Source organism: Tachysurus vachellii, chromosome 11 (genome assembly GCF_030014155.1).
Source record: "Tachysurus vachellii isolate PV-2020 chromosome 11, HZAU_Pvac_v1, whole genome shotgun sequence".
In the NCBI taxonomy this organism is placed as follows: domain Eukaryota; kingdom Metazoa; phylum Chordata; class Actinopteri; order Siluriformes; family Bagridae; genus Tachysurus; species Tachysurus vachellii.
This window is the reverse complement of record NC_083470.1, coordinates 24,327,637-24,348,949: the sequence shown is the minus strand read 5'-3', so window position 1 is coordinate 24,348,949 and position 21,313 is coordinate 24,327,637. Positions and strand designations below refer to the sequence as shown.

General features: G+C 40.5%; 2 protein-coding genes across 2 annotated transcripts; both read left to right on the top strand.

Moving 5' to 3' along the window:
• Positions 1-327: 327 nt before the first annotated feature.
• On the top strand, positions 328-3,035 carry LOC132853621 (major histocompatibility complex class I-related gene protein-like). Its single transcript, XM_060881507.1, has 5 exons — positions 328-427; positions 730-981; positions 1,086-1,364; positions 1,534-1,824; positions 2,767-3,035. The coding sequence occupies exons 1-5, from the start codon at positions 346-348 to the stop codon at positions 2,793-2,795; spliced, it is 933 nt and encodes a 310-aa protein (XP_060737490.1). The 5' UTR covers positions 328-345; the 3' UTR covers positions 2,796-3,035.
• A 1,119-nt stretch (positions 3,036-4,154) lies between these two features.
• On the top strand, positions 4,155-20,712 carry setd1bb (SET domain containing 1B, histone lysine methyltransferase b). Its single transcript, XM_060882520.1, has 19 exons — positions 4,155-4,254; positions 5,562-5,686; positions 7,534-7,629; positions 7,740-8,004; positions 8,757-8,878; positions 9,384-10,721; positions 10,998-11,693; positions 11,900-12,067; positions 12,901-12,994; positions 13,239-13,462; positions 13,546-13,666; positions 13,763-14,107; positions 15,360-15,542; positions 15,652-16,806; positions 18,233-18,408; positions 18,722-18,841; positions 19,470-19,589; positions 19,979-20,116; positions 20,399-20,712. Exons 1-19 carry the CDS (start codon positions 4,155-4,157, stop codon positions 20,570-20,572), a joined length of 5,760 nt encoding a protein of 1,919 aa, XP_060738503.1. The 3' UTR covers positions 20,573-20,712.
• The last annotated feature ends 601 nt before the right edge of the window (positions 20,713-21,313 follow it).

The following is a 21,313-nucleotide window of genomic DNA, read 5'->3' as shown; positions in this document are numbered from 1 at the left end:
TTGTGCTTTTAAGCTTTATCTGATCACGCCACTAAACCTGTCTGACTCCATCAGAAGGTGATGCATGACCTGTTTTAGGCCAAATTCCATTTTAGATCATAATCTGCATCAGCATTTAGTCTTAGGCATAGTGGTAAAATAAAACTGTTTAAAAAATGAGATGTTGTGGCATAACTAGAGAAGAAAATCTGGGGAATTTGAAACATCCTGGAATGTCACACTGCTTCACCTTCCTCATTTGTGGTAGGGAAAAAAAAACCCACCAGGGAGGAGTTTGACTCTGAAAGGAGGAAACGATGATGTTTTTTTTTTAAATATATATTTTTTTCAGAGCTATACAGTCTTATGAGCACACATGCAAACATGAAGGAACTTTTTGGTAGCGTTTTACTAAGCCTTCTCACATTTGTATCATCTACCAATGCAGGTACGTTCTCTTTTAAAGGAAATGAACTCTGAGGCTCTGAAGCTTAAATATTTGGTGTTTACAGTAGTATATGTGTTAAATATAAATTCCAATCATCATTTATTTCAAAGCATGCTGCTATAGGAAAATAATCAATGTTTATTTAGGAACCTTAACTAGTTATTAGTGGTGCTACTAGAACTATTAACTTTGTTCCAATGCATTCTGACTAACTTCAAGCACATAAGGGGGATAAGAAGAAGTTAATAATTGTTTGTCAGAAACAATATTGGAACACAGCCCCGATTTGTTGCCCATCACAGGTTCCCACTCTCTGTGCTCGGTGGCGACGTTCATCATCGGAGAGACGCCTTTCCCTGAGTTCACCGTCCTGATCATGCTGGATGATATAATAGTCTCAAGCTACGATTCAGACCAGCAAAAGACAGTTATGCGAATAGACAGAGCAATAAACGATGAAGAGCAGTATTTTTCGAAATTGATATTCGGAGCACTGCAAAAAGAAATGCAAACACGAGCACATCATCTGAAGCAGCACTTCAACTGCTCCAAAGGTAGAAGGATAGAGATACAGTACAGTACAATCTAGTTAGAAGAAACACAAGTGTAGCCTTTAAAATAGGAAAAATACAACCAGTGTGACTTTTTTCCGCTCTAGGTGTCCATGTGGAACAGAGGCTGGAGTGTTGTGAATTGTTGAGCAATAACGTGCAAGGACAAATGAAGATGATTGATTCTTTCAACGGCTTGAGTGGATTTGAGATGGACTATAATATACACCAGCATTCGCTGCACGCCGACATGACGTGGCCTATAGCCTTTGACACGTCCAAGTATGAGCATCACAAAGCATTGTACCTCCATTTCCTGCAACCTTTATGCACCACAGCATTACATGAATTACTTAAAACTTTGAAGAACTATGTACTGAGGAAAGGTAAATTCACTCTCATGAATTCTGTGTTTGTTCAGTCTTTGTTTTTTTCCCCCAACTTACCATTGTTAATGGAATGGCTTTGGAAGGGTTTATCCATGAAAAGATGTATAGTATTTTTGGATGTTTACCAGAATTTCTTCTTTTCTTCTTCTTCTTCTTATCTACCAAGTGAAGCCCAAAGTGAGACTCATGAAGCAACTCAACTCGGACTCCGGAGGTGCTCGTCTGACCTGCCTGGCCACCGGGTTTTACCCACGACACATCAACGTGACGCTGCTGAAAGATGGCCAGGGCGTACCTGAGGACCTCATCACTACGGGAGATCTTTTGCCTAATGCAGATGGAACCTATCAGATGAGAAAGACTGTAGAGATCAGTGCTGAAGAGCTCCAACAGAAGCACAACTACACCTGCACTGCTACGCACCTCAGCCAAGACAACAAAATGAACGTCTACTGGGGTACGGCTACATCTCTCTGTTCAGTGGCTGTCAGTTCCTCATGTATTAGAAAGTCAAAGGAGGATGTTTTGTTGCAGAAATGCTGCTCACTGTTCTCTCAAGTTTAACTGCCTGAAATAAAAACAGAAAGCATTATGTGCAATTTGCAAGCATAAAAACTAATCAAATTAATATTTTCTTACTAAATAAATTCCATGTTAAATCAAATCCTGTCCTTTTTTTATAGTCTTGTTCTGGCAGCTTGGGTAAAGCCCACAGTAAACAACTATACAACATATTTCTGATAAAGTGATGGAATATCTTACATAATAAGACAACATAATCCGGTCAATTTGCTCTTTTGGTTGAAGCAAGAAACGACAGCTGAAGGTTAAAGGTCTTGATCAAGGACACAATCCTGGCATTATGGTGGTGCTGGGATTTAAACACACGACCGTAACATTTACGTTTATGCCGTTTGGCAGATGTCCTTATCCAGAACGACTTATAGAAATACGGTCTCTGTTGTCAAAACTCTGTTGGGAATATCATATAGTAAGATAAAACATAAACACAGACTTTTAGTGCTAATTTAAGTAGGTCAGTAAACTGCTTCTGACTCAGCTGTTAGGGCGTCTAGGGGACGTTCATTTCACCACCCAAGTGTCAGAACAGAAAATAGTCTTGATGTACATGTACCGGATTATGTGTTATTTTATTTCATGTACATACACACACACACACATATATATATAGATAGATAGATAGATAGATAGATAGATAGATAGATAGATAGATAGATAGATAGATAGATAGATAGATAGATAGATAAGGATTCATTTAAATGAGTAACAGATCCCATCACACAGATATGTTCATATGTTCAACTTGGTGAAAGTTTTAGATTTTGGTTTTGCTCCATTTAAAAGTTTGAAATTCATCCTTGTGTTTTTTAATTTTCAGCCACGGAGGATGAGACGTGTGAAAAGTAGGACAAGAATCATTGGGACACTAAAACAAATTGTATAAGCTGAGTGCAAAAAAAAATTAGTTTTGTATTCAGTTTTTTATGTTTATTTTCACTCACTCTCACTCATCTTCTACCGCTTATCCGAACTATCTCGGGTCACGGGGAGCCTGTGCCTATCTCAGGCGTCATTGGGCATCAAGGCAGGATACACCCTGGACGGAGTGCCAACCCATTGCAGGGCACACACACACACACTCTCATTCTCTCACGCAATCACACACTACGGACTATGTTTATTTATTTATTTTTTTTTACATAAATTGCTTTTAAATATATACTTTTAACTTTGTTTTTTTTTTTATTTTATTTTTTTACTTTTTTAAGCTTATATGTACACTACCTTAGGATTAATTTAATATCATTTGCTTGTTCATATACATTTTAAAAACAGTATTAGGTTTAAGCACAAGTTTAGCCAGCATTTATGTTTATTTGTATGCAAAGTTTGCACTAGAGCATAATAATACAGCTATTTGTTTAAATCCGTCTTCTTCTTCATCTCTTGCACTTGCATCCAGTCATTTACTTCTGACCGCGTGTCTGCTTGTTGCCAAGCAACAATCTCTCTGTTGCTGTTACCTAGGTTACGGGTGTCTGGGTAGCTGCTTCTGTAAAGGTCGCTGAGCTGTAAGATGCTAATTGCTCGGATAAGCTGTTTTGTCAAAGCAATATAAAAGAATACAATTAATAAAGGACTTCTATGAAAACTTTAGTGTTCTTTCTTTTTAATCATTAAAAAAAAAAAAAAACACTAATAATAAGTGTAACTAGGCATCTCTGAGTTTATCATCTTCCCCGAACTTCCTCCCTCACGATTCATATGATTGGTCAGATTTCCTGACGTAATGGATCTTTTTGTAGTCGCCAGATTTATTTGGATACTGCTCGGTTGCCTTGTAGCGATATTTTAAAATCCCTCCCACTCCGCGCGTTCGTTATACCACAGTATCGGGAATAAGTGTTGATATTTTTAAAACCTATATAAAGCATAATTAAGTTATTAATTTACATAATAGAACATTTTTATATTCTAAAAAAAAAAAAAAAAAAAAAAAAAAGGCCACGGAGAGTAAAGTAATATAAGGGATCGGTCCCAATCTGGCAACACGCAGCGTGATGGCAGGGTGATGCACCTGTAAGGCGGGGCGCCAGGTGACTCCCACCTGTTGTGATGCAGGTTTATCCCTCAGGAGAAAGCACAAGTCGCAACAATGCAGCTGAATAACAGCGATACGAACCGTTTATCTGTCTGTTTTTAAGGGGAAGAGTTTCACTTGAACGAGAAGTGGCTGTTAATAACAGTGTACAATGAGTGCAAATGATGAGCGACAGCTTCGAGAAGGAGGGACAGGGAGATAACGGTAAGGGTGATGCTGTGGTTCCTCCTCAGGCCTGGACCAGTCCATTTAAACATCATTACCGTCAGCATTACCCTTAGTTTAAATGCTTTAATTATTATGTTTTAATAAATAAATCCATTACAACTTACCTGCTTTAGTTTATTCTTAATCAACAGTTTATTCTCCAATGAATTATTACATCTTGTATGGTGTTAATGGTGTCAGCCATTTTTGACCAGGCCTCAATGTTTACACCTTAATTAATGTTTCATAATTGTCTTTATATTAAGTGTAGCATTAGCATAAAATGTGTGTGTGTGTGTGTGTGTGATGGAATACCAAGAATACAACATAATACGTTAATAATTATGAAAAAGTGTGAAAGTGATGCTTTTTATAATATTTGAATAATGGTGTTTTTTTTTATTCTCAAATTTTGCTAACTTCATATTCTTTAAGTGTATTATATTATATATAAAAAATATACAATATTGTATATAATATTATATTGTATGCTATTATATTGTATATAAAAAGATACAATATTGTATATAATATTATATTGTATACTATTATATTGCATAAGAAATATACAATATTGTATATAATATTATATACAATATTGTATATTTTTATATACAATATTGTATATAATATAATATTGTATATAAAAATATTAAATATTGTATATAATATTATATTGTATACTATTATATTGTATAAAAAATATACAATATTGTATATAATATTATATTGTATAAAATATTGTACAATATACAATATATAATGTAACTATACAAAATTTAATGTAACTTTATAAAATATTGTATATAATATTATATTGTATGCTATTATATTGTATATAAAATATACAATATTGTATATAATATTATATTGTATACTATTATATTGTATATAAACAATAAACGATATTTTAAAATACAAAACAGACTACACAAATATCGACAGACTAAAAATTTTAACCAATTATAGAAATGCTAGTTATGTTCTGTCTTCAAGAAGTAGATTTATTTCTGTAGCTGTCTTACCAAGATTGGATTAAAACTGCTTTAGAGGTACATTGTATCCCAAAATAAAGTTAGTCTTTTGATTTCCATTATTTCCTCCACCTCCTGTATGATCTGTCATGACAAATCTCATATTTAAGATGTTATAATCATTCAGAAAGTCTTATTTATTCGATCCTATTTTACTAAATCAATGGATTTTTAAAAAATCTGTAAAACATTTTCCTGTAATAATGAATATATAATTAATTAATAACTGCTGTAGTAATAGTAACTCGTTCAACTCAGATTTACGGATGCTAAAAAATTTTTTTAGTGAGAAGATCTTAATTGTTATTCTTTTTTTTCCACTGAATACAGAATGTGTTGAGTCTGGAGCGGAAAGAACGCCAAACTGGAGCAGCTACAAACTGCTTGTTGATCCAGTGTTGGACAGTGGAAAGGAAAAGCTCTATCGCTATGATGGACTGCATTTCAGCACACCTGTGAGTTTTAAACAAGGTTACTAGTAGATGATGGTTTATTTTTTTTAGGTTTTTAGCAAGACAAATACAGCTGTTTCTAGAGCTTCCAGATCATCAGGGATTTAAAAGGGAAAGCAGGAATTTACCTGAGCTTCCCTGAGCCATGACATCCCTCAGGTGCTAAACCACACTTTTACGTTTATGCTTAAAATCATCCATATGGCAGAAGGCCAGGGGAAGAGGTATTTACATTTAGTCATTTGGCAGGTGTTGGGGTCGTAAATAGTTTAGGCAAATCTAATCTAAACACAGCGCTGGTGAACAGGTCGACTGTAACCTGAGTGACTTCAGGCTGAGTTTCCACGAGCCGTCACTCAGCTAAACTTTTAATGCTGATTGTGTACTGTATGAAGGCTAACATGGAGCCACTGATGACTTTCTACTCATGAAATGTTTAAAGAAGTGGCTTTCGTTTTCATTGATTTAAGTTTATGCTAGATTTTTTCCTCTGGGTTTGTAAACATATTCACTTGTTTGTTGTCTCTTATAGCATTTACAGTAGTACTTTAATTCAGCTTGTCATGATTGCTAGTTATATGGTTGTTATTGTCAAATGACCACTGATTAAATGTTGTTAATCTTTTAATGTTCGTATAATTTTTTTCAGAAATTAATTCGATCCTTTTCCGTAAAAGGGGAAACTCCTACCTAAATAGTATTCGTCTAAATAAAACAACGTTAGATTTAAAAATCTAATTTATTTCTTGCTTTTGTTAATACGACTAGTGCAAGGTTACACATGTGATGGATGTGACATGTGAAGTTATTGACTTGCAAAATACCTCACTGCCTAGCAGCAGGTCATGTAACCGCCCGAGCACATAAACCGAAATTTAAAACCCAGCTATTAATTTTTATGTCAAAAATGCTTTTGAGTTCTTAATTCAGAATGGGTCAGAAGGTGTTGACTAATTCCCAGGCAAATCACTGTGTATTTCAGTGCGCTTGTTTGAATATGTCACAGGTTCTGTAGTAACGCCTCGTTAACAGGGATTTGCATGGTAGTCTTTACATGTAATATAAGTGTAATAATCAATTAATCAAAACATTATATAACAGATTTGTGTAATTGTTCATAAAGTGGGGTTTTATGGAGCCCTCAGTGTCAGAACAGCTTTTTAGGTTGAAGTGATATCAGATACAAACAGTAATGAAACTTTAAATGGATAAAAAATATGAAAGTGGTTTCCATAAAAAAAATAAAAACTGTATGGAATAAAGGGGGGCACGGTGGTTTAGTGGTTAGCACGTTCGCCTCACACCTCCAGGTTTGGGGGTTCGATTCCCGCCTCCACCTTGTGTGTGTGGAGTTTGCATGTTCTCCCCGTGCCTCGGGGGTTTCCTCCGGGTACTCCGGTTTCCTCCCCCGGTCCAAAGACATGCATGGTAGGTTGATTGGCATCTCTGGAAAATTGTCCGTAGTGTGTGATTGCGTGAGTGAATGAGAGTGTGTGTGTGCACTGCGATGGGTTGGCACTCCGTCCAGGGTGTATCCTGCCTCGATGCCCGATGACGCCTGAGATAGGCACAGGCTCCCCGTGACCTGAGGTAGTTCGGATAAGCGGTAGAAAATGAATGAATGAATGTATGGAATAATATGGATAAGACACATGAGGACTTCTTGTTATAGGAAAGTACACAAGCTCTGAATGCAAAATCATATATAAAGAATTCCCCTAATCATATTTAGCGTCTTATACCTCTTTTAATTGTTCTGAGTCAAATTGTCCTTTGTGAATAAAAGAAAAATCCAACACTCAGAGAGAGCAACACCAAATGAAATAACACACACAAATCATTTTCCACAGAATCCTGGAATTCACCCACCAGAAGTCAGAGACCCCAGAATTGCTCGTTTTTGGACCAAATTTAAAGAGACAAATCTGCCAGTCCCCAAGTTCAAGGTGATAGCATCAAATTTGTAAATTTTTTCTGTCCCGTCGTTGGTGTATTATTTGTTTATTAATAATCCGCGAGAAGGAAATGACCCATTCACCAGTACATTTTTTTATAGGTCGATGAGAATTATGTCGGCGCACCGAAGGAGGTGACGTTCGGCAGGCTGAATGACAACATCAAGGCCTCGTTCTTAACGGACATGTGCCGAAAGTTTGGAGAGATCCAAGAGGTGGAGGTTTTGTTCAACCCCAGGAATAAGAAACATTTAGGAATAGCCAAAGTCATTTTTGAAACTGTCCGAGGAGCCAATGAGGCGGTGCAAAAACTACACACTACTTCAGTTATGGGAAACCACATTCATGTGGAGTTGGACCCAAGGGGTAAGAAAAGCGTTTTTGTACCCCTTAGTCTCTAGGGTTTGGATTGTTAAAGATAAAAAATTGGCAAAATTGACATTTTTACAATATTCCTGTCAGCCAAAAAAACTGTTTGTTGAATATCTTAATCAGAATAATTTATGTGGACAAAACTGGACAAAAAGGACTTTGTGTATCTACATTTTGCCAAATGTATGCGCCCTTCTGACCATCACATAAGGGGATTAAATCCCCTTTTATCTGTTATATATTAAGCTCCACTTTTATTGGGATGGCTTTCCACTAGTTACAGAAGTGTATCTGTGCCCATTAACAACATGAACAGTGAAATCAAGCACTGATGTTGGGATGGTGAGGAGGTCTGATGTCTGATGCAGTCAGTGTTCCAGTTCATCACGAAGGTATTCAGTGCTCTGTGCAAAGACACTTGAGTTCTTTGACAACAGTCTTGGCAGACCGTGTCTTCATGGAGCTTACTTTGTGCACAGGCGCATTGTCGTGCTGGATTAGGTTTTCTCCTCTCGGTTCCAAATATGGTGATGGTCAGGGGGGCACATACTTTTGTTCATGTTGCATATGAACAAATATTCATTTGTTATATTTGTTTTTTTAGTGGACTGGTTATAATAAATAAATATAGATAAATGTGATTTTGTATTATTGAGCCAAGAGAAGGGCAAAATTGGGACAAATGGGGGAATTGTGTCAGCTTCATTTCTTTCAACCTGAGATTCTGCCATAACCTTTGCTTTCAGGAGAGAAGCGGACACGATATTTCCAGCTGCTTGTCAGTGGGTTGTATACTCCCTTTACTCTTCCTTTAGGGGAAGAGTCCTGGGGACCACAGTCACCAACCTACAGCTCCGACTCTCACAACGTGAGTGTGACACGAATGCTTATCTACTGTAGCAGTGATGAGTTCTGTCAAATAAAATGGCGAGTACATAACAAAACGTACAACAAAGTATTTATTTCTATTATTAAGAAATCACAATTTAGGAAGACATATCTTATGAGGTGTCTTAACACCTAAAACCTCAACCTTCCTGGTTGGTAGCAGTCGCATGATAGAGGAGAAACTGGCAGACACCAAAATGGGTGACTAACTGGGTTCGAATTTTGCAGCTGCGGTTCCTCTGTTTTATTTGGAACGAAGTTCTGCACCAAAAAAAGAGTTGTTACAGTAAACATCTTTAGTCGTGCTGCTCACACTCATTAGCATTAATCACATCACTCTGCTTCTCATTTGCATAATTATAATTGTTCTATTATGTCATTCGTAAAATTTTACCGAAAAGGAAAGTTTTATGAGTTCATGATAACTGTTAACGTATTAATTGTTGGAGCTTTTCAATTTCAGTCTTTTGCTGTATTCTATGCAGGAGTATGACCCTGTGAAGCGCCTGTCTCATGGTTTTCTATCTTCATCTTCTACGCTCCTCGGCTCCACCCCATTCGATTGCTCCACCCCTATGTCCATGGATACTGCCTATTCGAGCATGCATCAGGACACACCATGTAGTTTCTGGCAGGACACTCCACATGGCTCGCCGACATCTCACAGTAACCCAGGAACCCCGCCGCACTGCGAGAGCCTTGCGAACGAAACAACAGATACGCACACTGATACACACGCTTCAAAACACATCCCACAGTCAACTCCATTCATCACCTCTGAATCCCAACACACCTATCACAACCCTCACTTAGTCCAGCTAACCCCACATACGCCAAATACAAGGCAGGGGTCTTTAATAAACGTTACTCAAATTTCTTGGACCTCTAAAGGGCACATGGTATTAGGAGGCCAGTCCTACAAAACAGTTGGCAGGGCTCCTCGAGGTGGGCACAAGGATCGTGTATGGGGCACTAAATATCAAAATGCATATAACCGTAGACCGGAGCATCACTATGTGCACAGACCTGTACTCAACAGATATCGCTATCGTTCGGGGTGCACGAAAAATCTAGTGCCTTTAGTTACATTTCAAGGATCTTCAGCTGCTCAGATGCAGCCTGATAAGTCTCTTATCAACAGTAGTAGTACCATGAATATACCGACAGGACAAAAATCCATGGAAGCACCTACAGGTAGCATGGACAAGGAACCAATTCCGCCAGTATCCGAGAGGGGAAACTTGTGTCAAATACAAACATTGTGCTCACAGCCATTGGGGAAATCTTTAGATGTTCTTCAAAAAACGCCTGGTAACATCTTTAACTCCCCTCTCCATGTTCCTGATGTACAAGAGCATGACAAGGATGCAATACAAACCCCAGAACGGTGTATCTCCCCTGAACCAGAGCGAAGTCCCTCATCAGGGTTGTTTCCTCCAGAACAAGTGCCAAGCAGCCTGGACAGTCGTATAAAAATGCTCCTGGGAACTCAGAGTCCAGATGCAGAAGAGAATGAAAACTCAGAAGATCGGGTTTCCCTAAACATTCCTCAACTGTCCTCCAAATCTGGTCCTCCTTCTCCTCAATCCCCTGATGCCTCACCTACCCTGAATTTCCATGCAGCTTCCAGTCACTGTAGTTCCACGCAGCACACTTCATTTACGTTGGGTTTTGAGGACATGAGTCCCTTTCCACTCCCGGACTCAGCAGAGGAAGTAGAGGAAACTCGACCAAGCAACGAGCATCTGTCAAAGATACCCGTCATCTCGAATGTCTGTTCAACAACACGGCCGGCTCAGGAACCTTCTCACCAAACAGCTATGGTAAAAACTCCTTCATAGTTTTTTCCTATATGTGCTTGTCACTGTTGCCTGTATTAGAAATATTACTAAAAGTGGAACCAGAGCATTAACAGCAACAGCATAGAAAGGCAGCAGATCTTTATTGAAGCTTGCAAAAAAATCCAATATATAATTCAAAAATCTGAACATTCCATTGTGTTATCCTGACACCATATTCTCCAGGAGCCTCCAAGTGTTTCTTAGCAAATCTTGATAGTGTTTTACAAGTGCTTTATTTATTTATTTATTTTTTTGCAGAATATGCTGCCTCTAAGACAAGAACCTTCTGAGCAGCCTATTGGACCCGGGACCTGCTCTTCCCCTGCTGCTCCTGTATTCCCGTTACTTCCTCCACCTGTTCTCCTACCTCCACCAGGCTTTCCTACTCTACCACCACCAGTTCTGCCTACTGTACTGCCCCCCGTACTGGTTCGAATCCCTCCTCCTCCTCCTCCATCAAACCTCTCTGTATCTCCATCACCGTTCTGCTTAACACCAAAGATCCCTGTAGGACAAATGAACAGGCCCTCCAGGTGGACTAACCCTCCAGCACCTCCTCCTTCTGCACCTCTTCCTATCCCGACTAGAATAACTCAGGGGAAATCCCACACTGTTTTCCCACCTCCTTTTTCCATTCTTCCTCCCCCGACACCCTTTACAGTTGTGGATGGAGTCAGACAGGCACCATGTCCGACTTTTAATTCGGCTGTCATCCCTAGCTATAGGGTGCCGTGGCCACCCCCACACCTACCTGTGTTTGACCCTTCAGTGCCGCCTCCGGGTTACGCGCCTGTGACCAAGACACTCCACAAGGCCACAGTCGATGGAGTAATGGCTGCTGTAGCTGCAGAACTCAGGGTCATAGTGAAGAAAGACATTCATCGCAGGATGGTTGAAGGCGTCGCCTTTGCAGCATTTGATCAATGGTGGGATGAGAAGGAACACACCGCTAAGGTAAAATACATTTGTAACCGATAGTCAGACCACAGGGCTGTTGAATTCTTGATTCTGATAGGTTTAAAAGGTGTCGATTCATTATCTACAGTTTGTAGCTATGCGTCCTCTCATAACTACATGCCCTTATAGATTTAACTTGAATTTGTGATGGTTGTCTAAAAGATGACAATATTTTTTCATCTCTCTTTTGAATGTTGATGTAGACAACGATGGTTCCAGTGAAATCTGGAGAAAATAAAGAGAAAGAACCTGTGAAGAACAGAGTTTTGGAGCCATGGCAGACTGCAGAGAGTATGGGGACGGACGGTGTAATAATAGGCACAGGTCTGGGGTTGGGTCGCCGCTCTGCCCTCAAACTGCCTTCATTTAAGGTACCACCAATCATAAAGATTTCTGTTTCAACTAATAATGCACCGCTATACAGGAAAAGGATGCCTTTATATTTCACTTATAATATACTTTATCTAGTGGGGCACGGTGGCTTAGTGGTTAGCACGTTCGGCTCACACCTCCAGGGTTGGGGGTCAGATTCCCGCCTCCACCTTGTGTGTGTGGAGTTTGCATGTTCTCCCCGTGCCTCGGGGGTTTCCTCCGGGTACTCCGGTTTCCTCCCCCGGTCCAAAGACATGCATGGTAGGTTGATTGGCATCTCTGGAAAATTGTCCGTAGTGTGTGATTGTGTGAGTGAATGAGAGTGTGTGTGTGTGTGTGCCCTGCGATGGGTTGGCACTCCGTCCAGGGTGTATCCTGCCTTGATGCCCGATGACGCCTGAGATAGGCACAGGCTCCCCGTGACCCGAGGTAGTTCGGATAAGCGGTAGAAAATGAGTGAGTGAGTGAGTATACTTTATTTAGGATGTCCATGCAATAGGGACACAGAATAAAATACAAAAAGGGCCTGCGATGATCTCAGAAACAATCGAGGACGTGGATTGTCTTCAGTACCAGGAAGTATTGACACGATGCGAATCAACAAGAAGTTGGTTAATCTGCATTATTGCTAAGTTTGTTCTGAAACAAAATAAGCCACGGAGAGATTTTAGGTTGGGAAACAGTGAATGTTTAAAAAAAAAGTCTAGATTTTTCAGTATTCTGCCTCCATCATTATTAACTGTGCTTTTTGTGTTGGTAGGTACACTGTGCTTTACCTTTGTTTTGGGTTGCTTACGTCTGGTATTCTTATTGCTATTATTATTATATTTAGGTGAAGCGGAAGGATCCGTCTGGCGAGGACTCTGTAGAGGCTAAAAAGTCACGTCCGTCCTCTTCACCTGGTCACACGCTCTCAGAGGAAACGGGTCAGTTCAGTGGTCTCAGTCTGCAATCCTTCATCATACACTGTATCATACAATGTAATTGCATGCAACAAATACAGTAATACAAGACAAACAATAACATAAAACAAATTATTAATCCACATTATGTCACATCAGCACGGTTAGAGATTAATAAAATCCTGATTTCTTTCATTTCACAACAAACTCTACTGTGCTTTATCTCGTGTCTTATCTTCTGACGAGTGTGACTTGTTGCCGCGTTCAGAAGCAGGACAGGAGACACACACCCATGATGAGGAAGCAGAAGAGCCCCGGAAGGAACCGGGAGTGTCTGAGATAAAGCGGCGCCATGCCAGACCTCTGGAGCTGGAAAGCGATGAGGAGGAGGAACAGGAAGAAGAGGAGGAGATGAAGAACTCTGAGAATGAGGAGAAGTTGGGTTCTGAGCAAGAAGAGAACAAGACAAGAAATATTTCAAATACTGATCAGGTATAACACACCTTGCTGAGATAATAGTTTTGTTTCATCAGATAACGCCACTCTTACAAGTTATTTTCTTCTCCTGGTACAAGGATGATGATGAGGGTGAAGATGAAGGTGACAGAAAGCAAGGGAGTTGTTCAGCTGTAAAGGGAGAAGGAAGAGAAGTGAAGCTTTCAGCTGTGAGAGAGGATGAAACTCACTCAGACAAAGGTATCAATATAGCAATTACAACTGTAGTCTGTAGTAGTCAATGACGCTAACACAATTCTATCCGAATTTTGTTTTGAATTTGTCATCGTTTTTCAGAGGTAATTAGCATAGCGTCTTCAGAATCCTCCTCCATCGCAGATTATGAATCCACACTCTCCTCAAGATTTGATTCCAGCTCGTCTGACGAGAGTCGTTACTCTTCTGACTGCGAGGAGTCTGAGGAAAACATTGAGGATGATGGAGAAAGTCCATATTCTGAAGCGCCACAGGAGAAGAGAGCAGTGGAAGAGATTTGGATCTCATCAGATGATGATGTTGAAGAATATGTATCTCACACCCCCTCTCGGTCTTCCCCAAACTCCTGGGAGGACGAGCTCGCCCCGCCTCTGACTCCATCCGCTCCGCTGTCTAACGATGGTGACCCAGATGACGCGCTGCTAGGTAAGAAAAAAAAAAGAATTCAAAGTTCTAGGACACTTTAAGGATCAGTGTGATTTTCTGTCATCTGTAAGCACGAACGAAGCTGAATGCTGTAACAATCGAGAGGCAACAAGGCCAACATACAGTAACTGTCATCTTGGGTAACAGCGCTTTTTATTTTAACACAATTAAGTGTCATTATGAAATGCCACCACCAAGTAGGCAGTTATTTAGTGGCATTTCATCACCCACAACAGCCAAGGTCCTGCCTCCAAAACAACATTCATTCATTCATTCATCTTCTACCGCTTATCCGAACTACCTCAGGTCACGGGGAGCCTGTGCCTATCTCAGGCGTCATCGGGCATCAAGGCAGGATACACCCTGGACGGAGTGCCAACCCATCGCAGGGCACACACACACTCTCATTCACTCACGCAATCACACACTACGGACAATTTTCCAGAGATGCCAATCAACCTACCATGGACCGGTAGGTTGATTGGCCCGGGGGAGGCCTTTGGACCGGGGGAGGAAACCCCCGAGGCACGGGGAGAACATGCAAACTCCACACACACAAGGTGGAGGCGGGAATCGAACCCCGACCCTGGAGGTGTGAGGCGAATGTGCTAACAACATATATATATATATAATCAGCGCTGTCGGGCTTCGGTCACGTTGAGCCTTTTGACAAGAGACAAGGCTTCAATAGTTAACCAAAGCTAATGACTGTAGTTATATACATCGTCCTAAACTCAGAGTTTAAAGGTTTAAGGGCTATAAGTGATGCAATACACATAACGCAATGCCGCGAAGCTCTCCCGCGGAGTGAAGAAGAGGTGGAGTTACGAGATTTCTCAGACAGTTGAAGTGTCCAATGGAGTTAAGAGATTTGCGCTCAAGCTATTTTCAAGACTTTAGATTGGTTAATAACTTGTAAAAAATAACAGACCCACGTGGGGACTGACCAATAGCATCGATATGTGAAAAAATATGAAATTGACAAAATTTGGACATACGAGGTTTTCGCCCGACAATTATTTATGTTTTTTTTTTAAATGAACGACCCAATTGTCGTATACTTGACTAATACACAATAAATAGGTTTTTACAAAAAAAAAGATTTGTATAACTAAACACACAAACAGACTTTATGTTTAATGGATGGACATTTAATGACTCATGTTTAATGATCGATCACTAATGATAATAAACTCAGGGTCAGACGTGCAGTGCGTGATTTATTTCTTAAATGTATTTCTATCCTTTATAGACGTCGATCCGCAGGAAGAGCTGCGAGTGGAAGTGTTTCTTCACAGCTACGGCTGCCAGGATCCAGTCACACAGCACTTGTCAAACAAACTCGAGCTGTATGACCCGGCTCTGGTTTCTTCAGCCCACGAGCCTCCGGAACTGCAGTGTACACCATTGGCGACTTATAGAGAGTTTTCCTCTGGTACGATACACACGAAACACGAGGCTTCTGTAAAAAAACATTGTTTATATTGTTAATAACTGAGATAACTGAGAGGAATATTTCACTGCATTTTTTGTCACATTCACAGATGAGGGGTTGGACACGGATACGAATGTATTCCTCGAGGATTCTGTGAACCTCAGACCCCCGACACCAACAGGCTCTCTGTCAAGTGAGCCCGAGCTCGAGCTAAGGTACGGGCAATCGCTCTCTGCTCCTGATGACGTAGAACTGCCCTGTACTCCAGGAGGCGGCTGTGAAACAGAGACAGGAACTCTCGTTTTATCCCCTGCACCTACTCCGCCTCTCCCTCCTCCACCTTCTCCGACCGGCTTCCATCTTTTCCCCTCTCCTACACTGTATTTGTCTCCTCTTCCTCCTGCCCTCTCATCCTCCTATCCTGCCTATGAGGAAACTCCTAAAACACCAGGCAGAAATAACAGAGACGAGCAGTCATATCATACAGCAGCGATTACACGAGACGCAGTGCCTAAGATGGCGACGCACAGCCCGTTCTCTCCTTCCTTTCTCTCAGTATCACCGTACACAGGAAGCGGGGTCCCCAGAACTCCGGGACGAGACACTAATCCGTCCTCGCCTCTTTCCGAGGACATCGACGTCCATTTTCATCAGAGTGAGCACCGGACATATCGGCGTCAAAGCTACTACTCACAACAAATCCATATCCACAGCACCAGCTCCTCTCCTCACTCCTCAAGTGATTCCTCAAGTTCAGAGACACAAGATTTGAGCTTTTCTACACATCAGCTGACTCGTTTTAATGATCTCGGGAAGAGAAGAGAGCGGATGCAGCGCAAAAGGAGAATGATCCTGTCACAGAGAAACAAGGATGATTATCAACACATGCCTGTGCTAGTTTCATCTGCTAAATCATCACCATGTGATGCAGCTCCATGTCTGAGCAAGGAACTAGCAGATCAGGCTAAAAAGCCACTGCAGGGACTCGAGAACCGATTAGAAAACAGGCTTCAACAGGAACCACAGGAGAACCAGAGATCCCTAAAACCGCTGTACCCATGGAGAAGGAGAAAGTCATGGCCTCACACTTCTTTGTTTGCCCCTCGGTCCAAACGGAGAGAAAGGCTGCTGATCGATGCCGTCTGGACCAAAGGAGTGAACATGGAGGAGATCAGCCACCTGAAGGCCACATACGAGAAGATGCTGCTGCTGCAAAACAACACCTTCGACTGGCTCAAAAGCACACACTGGGTTCCTCATCCTCATATCCTTATTTAGATTATCCGTCCGCGTCCACAAACAAACAGGGTTTATGAGTTTCAGAAAACTTATAAATGCAAGGCTAAGAATGATTCACATTTCTGCATTTAAAGATGCAAAGTTCTACATTTAGTCTAAATGAACCAGTGTTGTATAAAGTATTAGAAAGCAATACTTGAGTAAAAGTACAAGTATCGTACTAGAAAAAGACTTTGGTAGAAGTGAAAGTCACCTGTTAGAATATTACTCAAGTAAAAGTCTTAAAGTATCTGATATTTACTGTACTTAAGTATCAAAAGTCATTTTCTGATATTTAATGTACTTAAGTATTTGAAGTAAAAGTAAAAAGTAAAATTTCAGTGATTTTCGGTAGGCATAAGAGACACTTCATCCGGTAGGAAGAATCTTTCATTCCAATGTACAGAAACATTTCTTGCAAATACGGCCACGGGTGTATAACGTTATCTTCTTCACCCTGTTCACCACTATCGTCGGGGTGGTCGTCTACGACAGAGGAGGCTAAACCGCGGCTCCCGAGCCGCATGCGGCTCTTTGCCCGGTTTCATGCGGTTCTTACGTTCATATCGAAGTTTGTGTGTCTTTTTATTGTGCGTGTTCGCTTCGCTTGAGTTAAATACGGTATTTTCGTCAAACGCGCATGTGAGTGGGATGAAAATACTTCAAAGTTTCCCAGTAGGAGCAAAATCATTTGAGTAAACAATTTGTGTCAAGTTCGCTCTCAAAATGGCAGGAAAAAAGGTGATGATCATGTGTGCCCATGTGTATGATGTGGCTCTTTGTGGTAACACAGTAAAAAATGTGGCTCTGTTGTGGCTCGGGTTCAGTTGTGCTTCCGCCTCCTTTTGGCAACATTACGCTGAAATAGAGCGTGCGGAGCTGCGTAATGCAATCTAGGAGCTGTGATTCGCCAAACCTACTTATTGCAGTCGCAATTTTATTATTTCTTTTTTTTTTGTAGTAACGAGTAACGAAGATGCCTAGTGGAAATATAGCGGAGTAAAAGTATACATTTTATCTAGAAAATGTAGTGGAGTAAAAGTGAAAGTTGACATAAATTTAAATAGCGAAGTAAAGTACAGATACGTGACATTTCTACTTAAGTACAGTAACGAAGTATTTGTACTTCGTTACATTAAAACACTGAAATGAACTAAAATGGACCTGCTATATTCATATAAATAAGACCTCTTATTGATCAAATGAGTTTTCCTGCCTGACGATTCAGACTGTGCGCTGCTGTCGCCCTCTGCTGGCAGGCTGTCTGTATTACAGCGCGGCCTGTTACATGAGCATTACATAAAACTGTTTATTTTCGAACAACCCTATTGTACTTTTTTTTGTAGCTGAATCTCAGTGCTATTTCACAAGACCTAGTGTGTGTATATGTGTGTTCCTTGACTTCATTTCACCAAGCAGCGTTCCTCTGGAATGGCCACCAAAACTGCCATGCGGGTCTCGCTATCACACGACTGCATCCTCACGTACAGAGGGATTTTACGTCATCAGCAAGAGGGACAAACTGCGCTACCTCAGACACACACACACCGCCTCGGGAGAGCCGACTGCAGACACTCAGGTGGGAATTGTGAGTGAAAGCAAAGTTGTATTATTACTGAAGTCTATCTAAACAACATAGACGACAAAGCCTTCGCATCTCACATACCACATCAGATGCTTGGTATTTAAATCTTATTTTTTTTAAGGCTGCACAACACAATATACAATGCAGTTTGCTATTTCTAATAATGTTTAATGATAACCAGCAAAATCTACTCATTTTATTTGAACTACAGTAACGTATACAAATTCGATGCAAATGAACTTACATAACCTTACGAAACCATACATACATGGCTTTTGATTCATTTTTTATGAATTCTGTGTCCATGCAATATAAGAATGTGTCAGCTCAGCTTCCCTCGTCATCCCGTTCCGGTTCGGATTTCCGAGCTGAACAACGGCGCCTGCTTTCCTCCTTCAGCTGCGACAGCGACCTGCTCAAGTTCAACCAACTGAAGGTGGGACTCACATGACAAAAGTCTGAATCCTTTACCACACATCTTATTGTAAATTAAACAATTTTACACTCTACTCTGGCCTGGTGGTTTATTCACCAGTCATATATACATTTACAGCATTTAGCAGACACTTTTATCCAGAGTGACTTACATTGTCTTACTTCAGTTTATACACCTGAGCAATTGAGGGTTAAGGGCCTTGCTCAGGGGCCCTGCAGTGGCAACTTGGCGGACCTGGGATTTGAACCAATGACCTTCCGATCAGTAGTTGAACACCTTAACCACTGAGCTACCACATCCCATGATAATAGATATTGTCAACATTTTGAAATACATTTACAGCATTTAGCAGACACCCTTATCCAGGGTGACATACAACTGAGGGTTAAGGGCCTTTCTCAGGGGCTTAGCAGTGGCAGCTTGGTGGAGCTGGGGTTCGAACCCATGACCTTCCCATCAGTAGCCCAACACCGTAATCACTGAGCTACCACATCCACATCATATACATGTCTAGTTATTATTATTATTATTATTATTATTATTATTATTATTATTATTATTATTATTATTATTATTATTATTATTATTATTATTATTAAGCATACATGTATTGTGTTTTTTAATTCAGTTCCGTAAGAAGAGGCTGCGCTTCTGCAGAAGTCGCATCCATGACTGGGGATTGTTTGCAGAGGAGCCGATAGCTGCGGATGAGATGGTGATCGAATACGTCGGCCAGAGCATACGGCAGGTGAGACGAACGAATGCGTCAAAGCTTATTCCTCTCTAAATGCTCAGATATTGGCTCAGACATGGCCTGTTGTGAAAAACATTTTCCCTTTACTAAACATAGCCAGAACATATATATAGATCTTCTTCATATCTAGTTTCAAGGATAGTTTTTTTGTCTGGAGTTTATATATACAGTATGTAGGCTAATATAGCAAATTTACTATAGAAAAGTCCTAGCTAGTTCAGAAGCTACACTGCATGACAACGTCCTAGTACATTCTGGATGTTGGCTGAGGTTTCAGAAAAGAAAGTTTTCATTTTAACTTGACAACTTCTCAGTTGAAGTCTTGTGTAAAAGATAGTGGCTGTTTTTTTCTGGAGCTGCTGACATTTGAACGCTGTCATCAGGTGATAGCCGACATGCGAGAGAAGCGCTATGAGCAGGAAGGCATCGGCAGCAGCTACCTGTTCCGAGTCGACCAGGACACCATCATCGACGCGACCAAGTGCGGCAACCTGGCCAGGTTCATCAACCACAGCTGTAACGTGAGTAGTGATTAGTACTTTGGTTATGATTGAACCCAGAGTCAGAGTTTAGCTATTCAGTTTATCAACAATAACAAATTGAAAGCCATGTTTACATCTTTTCTGAAACTAAAACTCATGCTTTAGTTTTTTATTTAAGAATCAAACACCGTGGACAATTAGAAATAATGTTTGAAAGAATTTCTGCTGAGTGTTGGTTCGTGAAGTCTCTGACAGTTTGCCGTAATTATAATTGTTGGGATTTTCTTAATCATCTGTTTATTTTCTCCTGTTCACCTTCAGCCAAACTGCTACGCTAAAGTCATCACTGTAGAAGCCAAAAAGAAAATAGTCATCTATTCTCGCCAGCCGATCAGCGTCAACGAAGAGATCACGTATGATTATAAATTCCCCATCGAGGACGAGAAGATCCCCTGCCTGTGTGGAGCCGAAAACTGCAGAGGAACCCTCAACTAGATCGTCGACCATAGGCCGATTGTTCCGTGCTACATGACGCCATTGCTTTTTTTTGCATCTGACTTTCTCTAGTATGGGACACAAACCCTCCATGACTCATAAAGACATTGCGATGCTATTTTAATCACCACACCACAAGTGATGTAAGTTACAGACTTACAGATTAATAATGTGGTTACTTCTTTTAACTAGATGATTGTAATAATTAATGACGCAGTGTGAATCACATCTTCAGAGATAGACATCCTAACAAAGAAACGGTTATCTAATCAGAAAAATTAACCAATCGTCTATCCCAATCGTCATAGATTCTGTGTACGCTGTTCATTGTTATTTTTCTTTAACGTACATAAAGCATTTGAATTCACACGTGATCTTCACACATCACTCTGTGTGGTATTACACTTGCAGGACAAATAAAGTATATTTTCTTGCAGGAAGTGAGTTCATGTTCATTGTTTTTTCAGACAGAAATGATACGTTCCATCGTTCAGGTTAGTCGCTTTATTAAGGGCACCACATACATACTTATTCACAAACAGGGGAAATTTAGAGCTTGCCTATTGGCACGTGAGACGGAACCAGACGTCTCGGAGGAAACCTACACAAACTCGAGGACAACTTGTGAAACTCCATACAGAGATTAACCAGCTCTGGTTGAACCCTGGAGTAGTTAGAGATTTTAAAGGCTTAATATTATACTCAAGATGAAGCGTGGAATAGGAAGTGCTGTTTGTTGGT